The 19,179-nt window shown below is 39.4% G+C and overlaps 1 protein-coding gene across 7 annotated transcripts in view; it reads right to left on the bottom strand.

Moving 5' to 3' along the window:
- LOC131288676 (rab11 family-interacting protein 4B) overlaps nucleotides 1-19,179 on the bottom strand; it is a 57,063-nt gene that overhangs the window by 27,234 nt on the left and 10,650 nt on the right. For 2 of the 7 annotated variants that reach the window (XM_058317836.1, XM_058317841.1), the window contains exons 2-6: nucleotides 12,532-12,654; nucleotides 11,322-11,457; nucleotides 10,679-10,723; nucleotides 5,126-5,167; nucleotides 3,877-3,991 (exon numbers count right to left, since the gene is read on the bottom strand). In XM_058317836.1, the coding sequence (XP_058173819.1) occupies nucleotides 3,877-3,991; nucleotides 5,126-5,167; nucleotides 10,679-10,723; nucleotides 11,322-11,457; nucleotides 12,532-12,640 (447 nt within the window). In that variant the 5' untranslated portion in view covers nucleotides 12,641-12,654. The remainder of the gene's footprint in view (nucleotides 1-3,876; nucleotides 3,992-5,125; nucleotides 5,168-10,678; nucleotides 10,724-11,321; nucleotides 11,458-12,531; nucleotides 12,655-19,179) is intronic. The other 5 variants (XM_058317837.1, XM_058317842.1, XM_058317840.1 and 2 more) reach the window with 4 other exon arrangements.

Below are 19,179 nucleotides of genomic sequence, written 5' to 3'. Positions count from 1 at the left end.
AGGAGTCTGAGAAGGTCTAAGAAACGTGCTAATTTCAGTGTCGGGTCAAACGAACCGACAAAACGGTCCTCATTTTTTGCTCTCCTTTTTGCGCTCCCCATTTCCGTCGCTACGTTGGTCTGTTTAGTAAATAAGTCGACGATAAGAATTAACGACGGCCCTAATCAGATATTTGACCAAAACAGTCGTAAACATCCCGCAACCGGCGGCACAATTTCTATTCCAAATTTCCTCATCTTTTACACCCCCTCCCCTGTTCTGCAGCACATTTCGAGGCAAAATTACTTTTGCGAAAATGATTGCAAATGTTCGGAATGAAACCCTGACAAGATAGTTCATTGCTCATCGTTACGCTAGGCGTTTGAGAAGATTAATTTAGTCTCCAAACCGTTCGGGGACCACCGGCGGTAGGCATTCCGGTTACGAATAGTTTGTGATTAATTTTAAACAACTGCAAACTGGCATTCTAAAAGGCACATCGCCCAAGTAAGCCGGTCAAGCAAAAAGGAAAAGGAAAATCTGCCACCGGCTTTGCGCGCGTGATGACGTCGACCGGATGTCGGAATTGACCGTTTGTCTGGAAAAAATTCTCAACATTACACGCACAACCGGCTTCCCACCGGCGTTCAAGCGCAACTGGACGGAATATGGATGTGAGATTCTGTAACTGCATAAAAATATCATCCACGCCAAATTTGCTTCCATTTGCAATGGGGAAAATTATTGTTTACCACCACCATCAAAACAAACGGTACAGGCAATTGAAACGATTGAAATTCATGCCCTTCTGTTTTCTAATGTTGGGTTTTTTCGTAGTTCTCCCCTTGCTTTGTGCCGATCCAGCGAAAACATGATCTTTTGGGTGGTCGATAATCCCTTGATTTACACAAACTGCGTCTACAACTACGCGGAAATAGTGAGAACTATGGTAGAACATCACCGAGGTTTTCCACCTGTCTGCTGGTACGTTCAAACCAAAAACGGTCGGTGAATGTGGTCATGATCTTGCGTCTAAATGGGTTCAACACATGGTGCTCTTCGTGGTGCAAATACTTCTAAATATAATCGTTAGTTTGCCTTCCCTACAAAACCATATTTCTCGTTCATCGTGAACGCCTTTGACTGCTTGAAAGTGATGTCATCGTTTTAAGCTGAAAAACATATGACAAGCAGAACGAGTTGCAATTGGAGAAATGATTAGAGCACGACCAAGGGCAAAATTTTGCATAAACTCTGTCAGGAAAAGTGATCTGTCGAAACGATCGTCCCTCTCTTTACGCCATATGTGTTTCTGCAGCTTCATTCATTCTTGGCCGAGGCCTTGCTAAATGGAAAACCCAAATTTTACTGCAGAAACACGCGTAAACTACGACGAAAATAGAACTTTCCTCGCGTTTTGCGCTCGCCCGTTTGGGTTCGCGCAACGCACCACTTGGAATATGTAGAACGTGATATCATCGTGACCGTTCGACTTAAAAATTCGAAGAAGCGAATATTAGTAACACGGTTCGGTGGAAACTGAGACCATCATTTTCTATAAATCATTGCCCACATATTCCCACGCAGCTCTTGACATTGACCCAGAACCAACCACACGGAGGAAATGAAATTTTATTATCTTGCATTATAGTTTTAAATAAAACTACAATTTAGTAATCTTTTCCCAAATCTAAAGAAAAATCCCATTCTATCTCGATCCGAATCTCTTTCATCATGAGCAGCTTTTTACTATCACTCATCGTTCGTACGATGCATCATGTTTATTCCGAAGGGTCTAGATTTCATCTGCACCGCCCACCTATGTATTGACAGCCGTTGTCTGAATTGAGCTATTTTCTCACCAAAGTACATCCCCGAAATCTTAATAGATCATTGTTAGACCGACGCCATCAGGAAGTCACATTGAAGAAATAGGGCCATCAATTTCCCGCGTTAATTTTCTTTTTCGTTCCAAACACTACCAAAACGCGTCACAATGACGGTCGCAGGTAATGATTCATTTTTCCAGGCGTACAAGAGAAATGCACATTTTCCTTTGCCAGATGGCGACGTTTTCGTGATTGTACACATTTAATTCAATCTCAATTAAATTCGGCTTTCGACTACCAGAGTGAGTAAATCATGGGTGACGGCTTTTCCTGTGGGTATTGTCTGTCTTCGCTCCAAAAGGGAAAACTAATAGACCAAGGCTAAAATACGCCTCCCTTTGCTTCATGCGACGGTCCACTCTCTGCACGACCTTAATGTGCGCCGCAAACGGTCGCTTGCACTCCGAACGACGCATAAGAAGAAATGAAGCATAAATTTCAGAAGGAGGAAAATACGAAGATCTAGATAAAATGATGACGATTAATACAGTTTACACCTCGTATAAGATAATGGGGTGAAAAGTACAGATTTCTTCTTATCTTAATAACTGGGCCACTGTTTATTGCTGCTGATAGAGGTGTAAACGATAAACAGTAAACTTAAGATGGAAAATATTGTACGATTGTGCAAGTAGTTTTAAGCTTCCAATTGATTTTGTTTGTTTCTAATACACCACTCATAAATAAAATAGTAAGAATTACTTCGACCGTTTGACTAATGGTAGGTTTAAATGCTATTTCGCATAAATGAATAAAACCACTTTTCAAAGCCTTATTTCAACATTAGAATCATCGCCACTGCACCTTAAATAATTACAATATCACTTGCATACTTTGCATAATCGAATTCATTTGCTGTAGGTTGACTGGAAGGACAACCTTGAAGCCATTTTCCACAACTATATTTGTGATCGAAGGAGCGTCTTTTAGTGCGTTGGCAGTTGCCAGCAGCTGTAGGTGGCAGTATCTTTTGACGAATATTTGCATTTAATAACCACTACCGGCTAGAAAATATTTACCTCTGCACGCCAACACCACTGAGATGACCGTTTCCACTCAATGGAAGTTGTAGACCTTGAGATTCATTATGACGCTTAACAAAGGCTGAAGATTTCGAGAAAAAAATCGAATATGCCTCAACGATCAACGAATTCTCTCTACACGCATAGGAATGTTGTTTATTCAAGGCTACAGCAACATTGACCATGCCAACCGACCCTAAACAAACTGTTTGAAGGTAAAAATTTAGTTAGCTTTGAATGAAAAATAAATTATAATCTTTTTGTGTTCTATTACCCAGCTAGAGCTTTTCTTCAAATGCTAAATATAACGAATTAGGTACCTCTATCGACATACTCGACATTGATGAGATTGTTGTCACTAGCGTATTCACACGTTTGTGGGTCATTGTGATCTTGTTATGTGCAGAGCTCCAACAGCAGAAAAAACTTACTGAACCTAATGAAATTTCTCCGCAGTTCCAATCTCAGCCATCCAGTCCAGTCTCACCGGCAAGCGCAGTCGAGCGCGGAAAGAAAGCGACAAATTTTCCACATCATTTGATCGAACCGCTACAATGTATACCATATTTTGTGCACAAGCAAACTAAAGGAACCTCTAGCAACACGCTGGCTTGTGCTTAAAGTATTTTTTCCCGCGACTTAGTTTTTTTTCACACACCTTAGCATTGACATACACTCGAGAAGTTGGTTGATCTCATGCGCCTTATACTCAATAGAGAAATGATCACCACGAAAGATTATTTAGGTATAAAATAAACGAAACATGTCTACGTCATACGTATTTTAAAGATATTTTGTCTTTCATTTCCTATCAAGTGAATAGATAGTTAATAATTAACTTTTCAGGTCGCTATGCTGAGTTTAAATTAATTTCAGTTTTCCGGATTGTACCGACAATATAATGATTCATCGCTTTTCATGCTAGCATATTGGAAGAAGAATTAAGTACAAGTACATGGTCTGTTTTGTACATAAACTGAACTTACCCTGTGATTTATGTCTAGCACATCCTCCGTACTTACATCACTGTACATGTCTTCGGCTGTATCACAGTTAGAACTTCTGCCCGACGAGTTGAAGCTCGACGATCTGTAAAGATGACTGTAAAAATTAGATAAAAACATTTAATTTTTATGCACGAGCATTTTAAATTTAACTTCAAAACACACGTTTTGTTGTATATATCGCGAACAGCTAACATCTTCCCTCTATGCATCTTGTGCGAGCGCAATGTGGTTGTAGGTATCTTGAACAACATGAAACATGGTTGTATTTATCTTATTGAAAGCCTGCTATAAATCTTTTTATAGCAGTTTCGAAGCGCACAATAATTTAGAATAGTTGTTGAATTTAAATTTCTGACATGTTTTAAAAACATTTTTTACCAGCAATACTTGGTCAATTCACAAGTTTCTTATTCCTAACTGAAGGTTAAATAAGAATTTGAATGTTACCTTATTCAATTTCCACGGTGTAACGTCAAATAAAGCATTGCAATTCTATTCTATTATGTATAAAAAAATAATTTTTTCATTCAATGCACATTTGAATACTGTGGTTTCAGCTTTATACATTGTTCATTTATGTAAACACGAATCAAGATTGAACCTTAAAGAGCTGTCGTTCAATCTATTAAAAAGCAAACTTATTCAATTTGGTTAATTCAAATCAGTAACATAGCTATGATTAAGGTAACATAAACCAATTAAACTTGAGATCCAAATTTCATAGCACTTGCCAAACCGTCACTTAGGTCAATGAACCTACAAACAACGTGTTCGGGCTCCAAAAACCCTAGTGATGATTACATGCATTTTTATAGAGCATTAGTTGCGATGCCACACGTGCCTATTCTCATACATAATAACTCGATTTGAAATACTAAACTTATTTCAAACACAACGGCGATGCTATTCTCTAATCGAAATCCAGCATATCATAAACATCGTTCAGGAGATCGTTATACTTTCGCTAATCAATAGTATGCAGTTCGATTCCATGTGTCAGCATTTTTTCTAAACTGAAAGTTAATTTGTCACACATTCACTTGCTGGAAGGTTAAAAAAAACAGCTTCGAAAACAAAAAAACAGCTTTCAACCTAGTATTTTTTTCATGGATATCTCAAGGTTAAGATTGGTATACAACTGCACACACAAATGTGCCACCGTGCCTTATAGTCATAGTGGTTTCTCTTGTTCTTCGGCTCGTAAGTATTCATATGCTAGAATACTCACTTTGCTAAGGCATTGGATCCTAGCTGTCGTTTGCCGGAACTGCTAAAACGAAATGAAAAAGAAAAGCACACAATGTGACGCATTAGTAAAAATAAGGGTAAGCAGCAAAGTTATATGTATCGCTTTTTGTACAACACACCGTTACCATGTCCTTCAGCTAATGCTATTGGATAAAAATTACCGAACAGGTTACACATGACAGTAAGTCAGCCTTGGCCAATCTAAACACAAATCCATCCACCTTCCTCCATACTAACATGAGCTACTTATTTTGACGTCAAACAAAATGGAAATTAACTATCACTGTTACAAATTTTCGAACCGCTTCTTCCGACGCGCGCATAATTGTTTTAGAAACCAAACATTAATACGATTTTTGGTACAAAAAATTCTGACGAAAACACCATTATATGAGGTTTTTTATGCAGTCCAACAACCTTTCGCTGTAATAAAATGTGAAAAATGAAACGAATGTGAAATTTGGCATAAAACATCTGAAGCATTACAAAACTGTGTTTTTTTATCGGACCGGCGCTTAAGATTGTAGCTTTTTCTTTTAAAATGGTGATTCCGCATCAGCTACACTAGTGATGTCAAACTCGTTTGACCTCACGGGCGACATTTCGCCCCAAAATAGGTTCGCGGGCCAAAACGTAAAATTGATTGGATTGATGAAAATATGTTCTTATCAATGTGGTTTGATCCAAACAGTCAATCGTGTTTAACGCCTTCAAAAATTTTAAATATTATATTAATTTTTATAAAATTTACAATTTTCAGTAAAAGATAAATTTTCTTTAACACTATTATGCATTTTGGTAAAGATTAAAAAAAAGTAAATGTGCATTATTACTACACCTAACTTATTGCTCCACATCTGTTATTTTAATAAGAATGCTCTTGTAGCTCATGACGTTTGTTTTGTGTGAACACTATTTATTCTCTTGTCTCGAAAATTTGTGTTAAATCTTTGCTCTTGTCAACCGCAATATATCGGCGTGATGTGGATCAAACTTGTATATCACTTTCTTAAAGAAATTTTTGAAATTGACGTTCGTTCAGTTCTCTTGCAATTCATTCAATTCAAAAAACAACATTTTGCTACTCAAACAATAGCCTATACTCAAAGATCCAAACTTTTGATGTATTGCTTCAAAGGGGACGCGGGCCGGATCCGATGTGCTTGCGGGCCGCATGTGGCCCGCGGGCCGTATGTTTGACATCCCTGAGCTACACCTTACTTATCAAATGATATACTTTTTGATGGAATAGCAATAAATACTTGCAAGTGACGTTAGCATATCAACCAAACGACTTTTCACCTCATTAATGGAATTTGATAAGAAACGCGGCATGGGAGATTTTCAAAGAAAAGATAAGGTAGTTTAAAAATTATTGCCACAATCACAATAAAGAAACTTGAAAAATTATATCGAATTGAAACAATGTATTAAACGCTTAAACTACTAAAATTAACTAAACAAAACCTAAGTTCAACATTGCTTCAAAGATTGGACGATAAATGTAAGGTTTCCATGATAACTGTTTTCGCTCATATCTTGCATCACAATCATGCGTTTGAGCCGACCAATGCCGCGTGTCACGTTCTCAAAGGAGAGATGACTGTGCGTGCCCAGTAGGAAAAGCGCTGTAAACATGTTGTTACGATAACATTCTCTTGTCTACTACATGCGCCTTCCCGTGCAGTGCGGTGTATGTAACAAACACGTAAATGCCGGTAGATGGTTGTCGAATTACGAAACAAACCTGTCCGTCATCCAAAGATAAAAAGTACCGTTCGATTTTAGGTTCACCAACCAGTTGGAGACATTTACTCACGTACAAACGAAATACGGATCAATCTAAGACGAACTAAATTATACCAGTTGCCATTTTCCAACTTGCGCTCATAATTATTTTAGGGCTAAAGTTGTTTGTAAGCTACAGTTTTTGAGCTGTATGTATCGCCCTCATCTTATACTGTTCACGCTATCTTTTTGCTTTAAGTGAGTAAAACCTATCTCAAGATCAAACACATAGAACGTCAATTAAACACAAAGGCATATCCGACGCAGGTTCTTCTTCTTCTTGGCGTAACGACCTTTTGGTCATGCCTGCCCCCGTTAAGGGCTTACGAGACTTGTTTCCCTGTTGTACGTGGATAGTCAGTCCTCTCGTACAGAGGAGGGTCCGGTCTCGGTTGGGATTCGAACCCACGCCGTCGAGGTGGTGAGCCCCGGCGCTCATGGGCCGATTTTTTAGCCGGGGCTACCGCTCGGCTGTCGCGGACCCCCAAGTCAACATACGAGGATGTTACTAACAAATGTGGTTCGTGGACCTGCACACGGTAGGAATGCCGGTACAGCTGATTGGAACTGCTAGAAAAAGGATGGCAGTACTGGAATTGCTTTCGTTGCCATGGCGACGTGTGTCAGCAGCTTAAGAAATCCTACAAGCTGTACTCAAAATGAGAGCATATGTGGTGCTATTGAACTTAATTAGTTTACTGTATCGGATGGAAAATTGACGCCAATGTTGAATGAAGGATCCAATCAACACACCGACCATGACCGGGTCACGCTGCTTCAGGGAGGATGAGGCGGTTTCCCACAATTACACTTAATCGGATTGACTGGCATCCATGCTCCAACCAACCATCAGCGACTAGCGGGCACCTTTCGAACGAACAGTTTCGTCATCAGGTCGGTTAAGTCAAAAGGCAAATGGACAACAATAGCACGTTGCAGCCGTACATCCAAGCGTGGATCACTCAAGCCCACTCTAACCTGGCGAGGCATTCATAGTCTAGGGTCGTTCGGTTAGGATTCATCGAAAGCAATCGAAAGCGTTGCCCGTTACCGGCTAAGCAGAAGTGCCAAAAGTCCAATTATAAAGGCACTAGTAAGCGGATTAGACTAAAGACAGGGATAGCACATAGCCCTACAGTTGGAGTATCATGAACGAGACAAAACAATAACATATGCATAATCTGCTTTATACAACTACCCCACACATCGTTACATCCCACCACAAATAATTTGAAGCCATGGATGCGTAACGTCCAGATAGAACACAACAGCACGCAATTTTCGGGGGGAAGGTATCGGTTAATACAAACTTTCTAGCATTGTTATACACCATCAATTTATACAGGTTATCCATAGTGCGTGCTTCTGCTTGGGGTACGTTACTCGCGGGCGAAGTTTGTTAGAGGGTAGGGAGTAGACTTGCTGGCATACGACGCCTTCGTCCCCTAGCATGGGAGTGCTCGTGATCTAGTAACACCAATGCGAACTCACTCCAATGCTCGAAATGCACTGCACTATAACGTAATATTTGGTCAACGTAGTACATATGGATGGTGATGTGTCGCTGCATCCAACACGCTACTTCTCGGTCTGTACAGACTCATACATCGAAAATGATGGGATGATTATCTACACTTTCGTTCTGCTTTTGCCAAAGATTGTGTTGTCGGGTTTATCAACGAACACTTGTACACTAAAACGCACACTCTAATGTGAACATGTGACACGGAGACCGATATCTGTACATTTACGTGCACGCCTAGCCGGTGTATGGTCGGGAGGCCACTACTAAATCAACGACGACTACACAACTGTGATGAGTTTCCACGGGGGACTTCATCTAAGATTCACTTCTTCACCTTCCAGTGGAACCAATTCCCAGTTGATTGCTACCACTACCAGATCGAAACATTATTCAGGGCTAAGTCGATAATACAGCGGTACTTCTACACTTCGGTTTTGAACCACGAATATCTGCAGATCTTCAACGCCAGATTTCGGATTTAACCCAACATCCAACTCCAGATCACATTCAATGCCACGCCTGTGTGCCGGATGATATCATCGAGCACAGGGGAAAGCGCTTTGCTTTTTGCACCAACCGAAGTCAACCGTCCCGTGTTCAGCAGTGACAGTACAGTTAATGGTGTTACTGACACCGATCCGCCACCGCAAGACAACGTCAACCAGGTGTGCTGTTGTACTGTACGCAAATATGACTCGCGGAACCGCGGACCGAGATTTCGCCCTACACGCTACTAACTCCGCTACGCCGGTGCTTGTGGATAGTATGACCATACGATGACAACTGGTCTGCTGCCGCGGCCGTGTGGTGTGCGCCAGCAGCGAAATCCTCGACGATACGGCCGGCACCAGTTGGGCTTTGGCAGTGCACGACACGCAGGCGGCGATGCTTTTTTACATGTTTTTTATGTTTTTGTTTTGTTCATTTGAGTTGTGCCTAGCCGCGAGGGAGATATCGTCGTGTAACGCGCTTTATTGGATATCGCGTAAAACCCTCGACGGGCGTCGCCGGTAGGACTGTTTCTGTGGCACGCGGCCATTATGTACGTGTGTGGCAAATGGATTTATACATTCTACTCTTTTTTCTAAAATTTACCATCTGCTCTTTCACTCTTTCACACGTGTTCGGAGTAAAGTGTTTGTCGAAAACAAAGGACGTTTGGATAACGGTTCGGATGGTACTGTAATAGTACAACATTCTATAAAATGCTGCTGAATTACATTACAACCACTGTTACCAACTCAACCAGCATTGCCTTTTATCGACTGTCCCTGTTTAGACAGATTCATTAAACAAATGTTTAAAAAATCAGCTACTTCATTACAAAACTAACTCATAATCCCCTAAGGAAAATCCCAAAGCCCTAATAGCGCTTCGGAGGACGATAAAATCCATTCGCACCATTGATTGCTCTGCCCATTCAAAAAATTATGAACAGGCAGGTAAAACGAAACGTGTGCCTCGCGTGCCGTCCAACTGCTATTCGTCACCAGGTTGAGAGTACGTACACGAAGCAGGTTTGTGCACTCAAACCAGTTCCTTCACTTGGCCAAACATGCGACAACATATTTACACACACTCGTGAACGTTTGTCAACGAAAAATGCACCTGAAGGTATGATGAATGTGGAATGGAAAATATGTTAATTTATTACTGTGCGAGATGTGCAGAGAAATGCAACGTAGTATGTTGGAATGCAAACATACTAATGAAAATAAACATGTTAAAAAAAAGCAAAAAAAATTAACCACCATTCATAGATAATCTTTGATGAAAAAATCATAAAATGTTCCACTGTTTTGCACATTCGCAAGACACTTTCGCTTCTGCGTCACCATTTTTCTTAACAATCTCCACGGCAACATTTCCCATTGTCGCTTTCTCTGATTGCACGCAACTTAAGTAGAAGCTACAGGCTTTGTTTTCCCTGCTCTAGATCGATGACAACCGCGACATTGAACAAGAAAATGGTTTGCTCAAAAACACGCGATGGAACTGCGGGGATAGAAAGACCAAGGTAAAAATGATCCTGGTCGAAGAAAACTAAAATGAATTGAAATGAAATCTAGGGCTGTTGGACCGGATATGTGACACTTCAGTGCATACTGAAAGGAAATACAGTATACTTTGCGTTTACTATGGATAATTGCTGCAAAATTATGGGTATCTACATGTTGACGCTTCTTAAACTATACTAAACTAAGTAAAACCCATACTTACTGCCTCATTGATCCCCAGCGTCTGTTCGGTAAATTTTCATTATGACTGAAAAGAAGAACAGAAAATTTACTCAGTAGCTGTAAAATAAAGGACAAGCATGTTTAATGAATCAAATAAAATTTCTACAGACTCGACGGGATTTTGAAACCAACGGCTACCATAAATTATGGAAAAATTAAATCTAACAAAATTGCATACCTTTTCGGAGCACCACGTAAACTAGTGCGACTCCATGAATGTCGTGTGATTCCGCCGGTGTTGTTGTTGGGATTGCTTGCGTTGCTGCCATTGCTTTCACTACGTTAAGTTGTTGACAATTGTTTTACCGCAAGGAACAGGAACAAAGCACAAATACATAATTAGAATACTACAACAAAACGCTACGGATGCTGAAGTTAAAGAAATTCGAACATGATTTGTCAGTTGCATATAGTTTAGGCGTATGGATTGCATACATCACGGATCCCGTGCCAGATCAGAAACCTTTCGAAACTCGACAGACAAACGTGATTGTAATAAGAACTAAACAAAGTACTTCAAGAACATAGAGCTGAAGTGCTAATGTATCTATCGTAGAAGTAGACTAAAATAAACTAGCCCTACCATAAACGGAAGTTATAATACCTGAGCCAATACTACCTACCCAATTGTGGTTGAATTCAAATGTGGCGCTAATTCCAGGTCTACACCACCGGCTTCGGAAATAGAGATATCATTGTCGCCGTAACATTCGAACGATTCGCCATCTGATAACGAGGAACATTGCGATTTTGGTGCATCTGTAAAAAGAAACAAACGTAAGACAGTGTGTTAAAAAGGCTACTTTATTTTATATATGTTTGATGATTTAAAAGATGTTTTAACATGTACAAAGAGTGCACAAATATTCCGCATGATATTGTCGAAATTAAAAAAATTAAAGCTATTGGTAGCAAAAATTGATTCGAGTTAAGTAACCAATGTTAGATAATGGCACCTACAATTAATTCTGTTCGATTTTTCAAAATCAAAAATCAAATCGGAAAAACTGAGACCACTGATTCGGCAAATCGGTCAAACTAGAAAGCGTTGCAAAGCGGGACAGCGTCAATTTTCGATTGAACGATAACTTTTCTTTTCTCTCTTCTGAGTATCGTTTTTCGGACTAAGTCGCATGCTTGTCGCTGGTGCTGTTTGTGTCATGATTTTGCCTTTGAAAGTAGGATTAGGAAAAAAAACTTGATATCAATGAATCATAGTGTATTTGAGGTTCCAACTTACGATACTACATAAACATACCTATATCCAAAAAGGAGATCATTTGAAATAAGCACCGCGGTACTTTTGACGAAAAGGACAAGATACAATGGGTACATCCACGGAAACATGAAGCTGTAATATGAGCCAACGCATGAAAGTGATGACTTACTTTTCACGTGGAACTCTCTCTTTCATTGAAGCAAGCTCTCGCACATCGGAGCGCAGAAAGAAAACCTGAAGATATTTTACAGAAAAGGTGGGAAAATGAAAACAAACAGAGCACATGCATACGCACGATAGCCTTTGGTCTGTAAGCATGCACCTCGTCTGTTTCGTGTATTCACCCAATGCGGCAGCGAATATTGGCACCGCGGAGAAAAACAAATTTATGGAAAGTGAAATTGAAAACCAACCCATATTTTTCCGACCGTGAAAATGTGAAGGTAATTGATACAATCAAAATGTATGCATAGACAGGTGTTGGTGGAGCAGTTTTTCATTGATGAAATTTCAAGATTTCCATTGATAATCGGAACTGACAATTTAACATATTTTACATCGGGAGAGTTTTCGTGAAACAAGTGATGCCACAAACATTTTATTGAAAAGCTTACCTGTACTAGGTGGGCTTGATGGTACTGGACTCGAGTCTACCGAATCCGTCGTAATGAGAAACGAAGGATGTTGTGTTTTGGAACTTTTCGAAGGAGATGGAGCCATCATCCCGGAGGGTAAATCTGAAACGAAATAAAGAAGTATTTAGTTCATAACAGAATTGTGATTTCACTACATTTGTCGTCTGTGTTGGTTTGTATTACAGATGGAAAACGAATTGAAATGCAAATAACATCAGGTGAAACATATCTATGCACATGAGCATCGTGATGTGTCTCTTAAGAAAGATGTAGCGTTGAGCAATTTCTAATATAGACGATAATGCTCTATCGTCTCTCCAAAACAAAAAGAATTTTTCTCACCTAAAAAATGTTTCGGTGAAAAAAATGCGATTTAACTATAAAAATCGTTACTCACATAAATGTATATTATAGTTGCTTAATAAATAACCATCTTAGCACAAGATAATGTGATTTTGTACCATTTTCTAGTATTTCACTTCAACTTGTTTGTGTATTATCGGTTTAGAAGAATACTATCCATTTAACTCCGAAATATCTTACGAATTCGTGTGGTGTGAATCAAGCACCTAAACCTAACTATAATTTACGATATATAAAATAAAAACAAAAACGAACCGATGATGTTTGAGCCAAAGAAAAGTGAATTATTTTATTTTAGTTCTATATATCGTTGCCCACCGGTTTCTCGCATTTTACAATGCTCTTGCATTCAAACAGAACAACAAACTACTGTTCATTCCGAAAAAATAACAAGCGTCACATGCAACGAAGAATGGAGCAACTTGTAAATAAAATGTCTCTCCCAATAACAACCTCTTTGTTACGTGTTTTTCAGTTTAGTTTGAATGGCCAGGTCGTATTACTTGCTTCTTCAATATTCTTGCTTGCCTTGCTCGATTACTCAGTGCCTGTTACTGAGCCTGGTAACCGCCCTACCTAGCACATTTATTATTTATACTTATAACAGAGACATAGGTCATGGGAAGCAAAAGGATATGAGTGAATGGTAACACGAGAAGATCAGAGAGTGATTCCGAACTCCCTGGCTAACGCGAAGATAATCCAAGCGTACTCATAACCCCTCAGTCCTAAGATCTCACGGATGGGGGTAACAGGGATTTTTCCAGCTGCCCGGACTGCGGCAAATTGTTCGTGTCTAGCGGCTTCAAACTCTACGCAAGACCAGAGTAGATGGTCAATGTCGTGAAATCTGTTGCTACAGCTACATGATTTGCTATTCCTATGCGCTGAAGCTAGGTGCACATTTAACGCATAGTGGTCTGACATTAGTTTCGGCATCAAGCGAATTAAGGTGCGGCCCACAGAAAAGCCTTTGAACCAGGATTGCAGGGAAACCCGCGATGATATCGAATATAAGAACCTACAGACATAGACAGAGCTGTTGCTCAAAAAAACAAATCGGATAAGGTCCCCCGTTTGGCCAACTCATCCGCTTTCTCGTTGCCGGCGATGACACAATGAGATGGGATCAAAATCAGATCAAATCAAAAGTATCCTGAACAAGGCAAACATTGAGCCCAGCAAATCCATTTTCAATTTAAAAACTTTTGTTTTGTAAAACTATCGGGGCTCTTAGCAACCTTTTTGTTATTGGGATATTTAAAAAAAACAACGTCAACACGCCCCTAACTGAATGACCGTGATAACAAAGTATCCGCCCCTAGCTGGTTAGAAGCTTTAAGTACATATCATACACAGTCCTAGTCTCTGATAACGTGGACATAGTAACTGTAACAAATTGCTTAAATCAAAGTCCATTTCAGCTGCAACATCAAAGTCACAAAAGGGGAAAAAATGGTGCGTTTTATGGTGCAAACGTATGCTTGTTCATCCAGCTGAATGTTTAATGAACGCCATTCGGGTACATTGTATCATCCAAAGGAAATTGTTTTTATACTTTCATGAGCTGAATCTTTAACAGACAAGCATTCAGCACTGAGGTGTAAGTTCATCTATGACTGCAGCGAGTAATCAGAAAAGGTTCGACATGCTAAAAATATTTGACAACAGAAAGTACAGTTCGGAGTCGTTCGATAAATCTGCAGTGCTGCCCATAAATAGAGATCCTCGGATAGCTGCAAAAATAGCTGTTTTTGGATCGAATGAAAATTTTCGACCCATGTAAGTATGCATGCTTCTACCGCACCTTCCGTTGTACGTTCCAACGGAATTGCAGTTGTAATTGCCGGGAATGTTTTTCAATTTACACCTCTTTGGATTGTCTTCGCTGTTGGTTGTTGGCGCTCTGAAAGGCGCTGTTGGCGCCCTGAAAGGCGCACTGGCACCAGCCAAACATTTTCATTGTAGCTTCCAGCCTGGCCTCCAGTGCACTTGAAACACGATTCAAGACACAGCTGTAATTGTGGAGTGTTCAAGATTCTCCCTCGATACCTTGTCTTGTAATTAGAGCTCTGTGTGCTCAGTGAATCATGCACGTGTCGGTTGAGAGCAGCTGCTATCATGCAGTCACATTTACTGCTTTAAAGCGATGACAAATAAAACTTTGTTGGCCCTTGGAACGCCATCACAGGGGCAAGAACCTATAGGCCAAGGATTTTTTAAAAAAATTAAGGTACGCAAAGTATGAAAAGCGTCTGATATAAGTTTATAAACACAAGGAAGACGAGTATACTATCCATCTCAAATTGATGAAAAGAGATAAAATATGTACCAAAGGCAGGATAAAGCAACCCTGTACAACCCTCAGAATACGAAGTGGTTCTCTTTAACGATAAGCGCTAGTTTAATTAGGTAAATGAGACAAAAGAAAAGGTCATAGAACTCATACAAGCAAGCCTGAAGCAACATAAAGTGTAGGCTCAAAGAAAAAAAGCTAATTGGGCACAAACCGGTGCAAGCAACCAACGGTAAATCTGTATATTGCTCAGAATTTCTACCAGGTTACACGCACCCCAACGGCTTTATGCTAGCGAGCACCATGACTAATTACTCTAGCGAAGCAAATAGACCCACGTGTGGAAATCGATGGATCCATTAGAGTGCATTTGCTCCAGACAAGAGCGTCGTGGTTCAACAGCGATCAAGAAGCTTTTCCAGCAGTTACTTTAGGCTTGGCATTGAACGAAGAGTATAAAATTCGATTCCCATACGATCGTAGAGCTTCACGAACGGTACAAGTAGGAATGTCTAAGTCATATTTACACGCTGGGGTTGTTAAGAAGTTTTAGTAGACTGGGAAAAACACACATCTCACGTCATTCCTGCGACGAAGCATATAGAAAATAGAATACAAAAGAAGGGAGAGTCAAAACCTGGATAGGAGAGAGATAAAACGAAAAAAATATACCACGATGCAGCGGAAAGGTGTGCTTGTATCAAATATGCATAGCATAAAGCTGACTCACGCTAATGACGCGCAACCAAGAGACTACAAGAAGCTTGAAGCAGCATTATTGTTTTCTTGTACTGATTTTATACTGATTTATAAAAAACATCCGTAAAGCAACTGCTATGGCTAAGCCACGTTATTATAACGCATCGTGCGGATCATGCCTGTCCGTTTAGGGGCTATACTAGACTTTTTCCCCTTTGTGTACGAGGAGGATAATTTAGCCCTCTCGTACAGGGGAGAATTCGGTCTCGGTTGGGTTTCGAACCCACGCCGTCGAGGCATTCAGCGCTCGTGAGTTGATTTCCCGCATCGTGCGGATTCGACACCAAAATCATTCACCGCACCCCATTCTTCTCTTTCGATTACCAAAACCTTATTTATCGAACAATTTCGCTTGTTTTCTCTTCTTTGCTCAAAGCAGCGTTCGAAGAATCTGCATCGAAGAGATGCACCATCATCAAGGACAGCAAATTATGCCAATCGCGTAACGACCATGGCCCAAATTTGCATGTAAAGGCTACATTCACTCAGCGGCTAAATTAATTTTGCAACATACATAATGATGGCCAACGACATTCAAATGCTAACAGTGTAAAAAAAAATGAAATGCCTTCTTTTTTTGTTTCATAGCTAAAACGCGCAGTCCAAAGGAGTGAGAAAAGTCTAGCCAAAGCTCCAGGGGTCAACTGTACTCAAGAGGTCATTCCTCCGTGACCTACAACAACCCAGAAGTAGTTATTGGAAAGCAAAAACGGAGGTACCGGCAGAAGGGACTATAAAAAAAATCTCCAACTATAAAAACCAGACGAATCCTTCTCTTGTCCATTCTCACCACCATGAACTTGCTCATTGGGACCAAAAAGGAAAAACCGAATAATAATCAACTTGTACGAAGGAAAACGATCACGCCCAGCGTTCCGCACGGGTTTTCCACAAAGGTGAGGAAAACCCCAATGCCATTGTGGCCCGACCTATCGCGACAGGACGTGCTTTAGCCAGTTTTCCGATGGCGTGCTAGGGAAAGTGTCGGTTTTAGTTATCAGGCAATCGGAAGACGACGGCAAGCACGTGACTATTGATTTTTGTAGTTATTGTTGTTGTTTCGGAGCTCTTTCCACGCGAAGTAACGCGTTGGATCGTTACGTTTTTGTTTTCTTTTTCTCCTGGACTCGTATCGATTTTTCGCCAGGCTACCATTACGAAAAACAGCTAAGTGAGCAGGGTAAAGATACACCTTCGTTGCACCATTCTCTTTGCTTCAAATGACAGGTATCTCATTATTGTTGACCCCGTTTTGCACTAAGGACGGCCCTTTTTAGGACATTCAACATTTGTTACTGTCTGTGTCTGGTGCTTTATTTCCCCGTTTCAGCTTATGGAAGCTTGAAGTGGAAATAATATTTTCAAATGTTCAAATATTGATTTCTTGATGTCCATGTAGGGGAAAGGGCGATAAAATGCACCAGCATATTTTTGCATTATGAATGTTTTGGAACATATGAAGGAACAGGCATGAAGCAATGAAATACGTTGATTAACGTGTTTCATACATTTGAATTTCAAGCTTTACATCATAATTACAAAATCATATTAAAAACAAGGTTCACAGTTAATCAAGTACTTAAGTTAATCTCTATATCTATAAAAATGAATGTTTGTATGTTCGTGATGCTAAAACTCAAAATCGGCTGGACCAATCTTGACGATGTCTTCCTATGATTTGTTCCTTTTTACTCAAGGAAGGTTTAGGAAAAAAGAGAATTTGAAAATTCCCAAGGAAAAGCCGGAAAATGGGAAAATTCAGTAGAAACGGCTTTTTCCATATAAAAAAAAAATAAATTTGCCTTCCCTAAAGAAAACTAGAAAAAGGTTGAACTAATCACAACAAAGTCTTCTTATGGTTAATTCCTTTTGGTCGTCCAATTAAGGTTTTATAAAAATGAAAAGTTTGAAAATTTTCAAGGCAAAACCAGAAAATAAAAAACTCGACAAATCGCTTTTTTCATAAAAGTAATTATCTATGTATATAACAATGAATGCTAAAACTCAAAATCGGCTGCAATCTTGACGATTGGTACGACCAATCTTTGTATGATTTGTTCCTTTTTATCTTAGAAAGGTTTCGAAAAAAAGAAAATTTGAAAATTCCCAAGAAAAAGCCGGAAAATTTGAAAATTGGTAAAAACGGCTTTTTCCATATAAAAAAAAATTATAAAAATTTTATGAAAAAGAAGAAAAATCATATAAAAGCTAATGTTTGTTCGTTTGTAACGCTAATATTTAAAATCGGCTGAGCCAATCTTGAAAATGTCTTGGGATGATATTTCATTTTAAACATGGAATAGGTAGAAAAAGATGGGAAATTCCCTAAGGAAAATCCAGAAAATGGAAGGAATTGTATAAACGGCTTTTTTCCATATACTAAATAAAAAAAAATCAGAATTGTCGAGTTAAATCTGTACTGAATCGTGAATTGTAACGTGAGTGTTCCTGTACAAGGACACCTAGGAATTAGAAATGAACTAATTCCCCCTGCAATTTTGCAATACGCTTCATCGAAAATTGAACTCATTACAAATCTTTATCTGAACTTTGCGCATCGAAACTACGATTGGTTGAGTGTGCGAGCAGTTTTACTTGCCTTTAAAAAACTGATGCCACTCATAACTGATGCACTCATATAAATTGTCTGATCGTGTTGTAAGTGAATGAAAAAAGTCATGAATCGTTTAGAAGAATATTATAACATTCTTTGGATTTGCCTGATATTCCGTATCCTAAAGATGGATCTGTTATTGATATGTGTCGACATCACCGTACATAAGGGGCTTCCAATGCTTTGATATTTCAATATTAGCGTATTATTGAAATTGGACGAGGCGAAGTTCGTTGGGTCAGCTTGTATTTGTATATATCCAACATCCATAACTCATAAATAATTAATAAGCGTTATTTTATATAGAAATACATGATGAAACAAACCGATGCGGCAAAAAGAAATCTAATGTTTCTAAGTATGTATATCTTGCTCAAGTTGAATAATTATAAAACTGTAAAAAAATAGAAAAATGTGCCATAAAATCATGGTAAGCTTAGAGTTTTTTTTAACCAAGATACTTGGCTACTTTTTGGTTATACAGACAGTTGGTTAGACAGTTGTTAAAAATCTAAACATAAAAATTTGAACACAACTCTTGAATAGACTGCGACAAATCTTTGTCTTTTGTTGTTAATTTTGGGAGCTTAAGGGG

Source organism: Anopheles ziemanni, chromosome 3, assembly GCF_943734765.1.
Source record: "Anopheles ziemanni chromosome 3, idAnoZiCoDA_A2_x.2, whole genome shotgun sequence".
NCBI classification, from domain to species: domain Eukaryota; kingdom Metazoa; phylum Arthropoda; class Insecta; order Diptera; family Culicidae; genus Anopheles; species Anopheles ziemanni.
The sequence above is the reverse complement of the archived record's forward strand: the minus strand, read 5'-3'. Positions and strand labels throughout refer to the sequence as shown.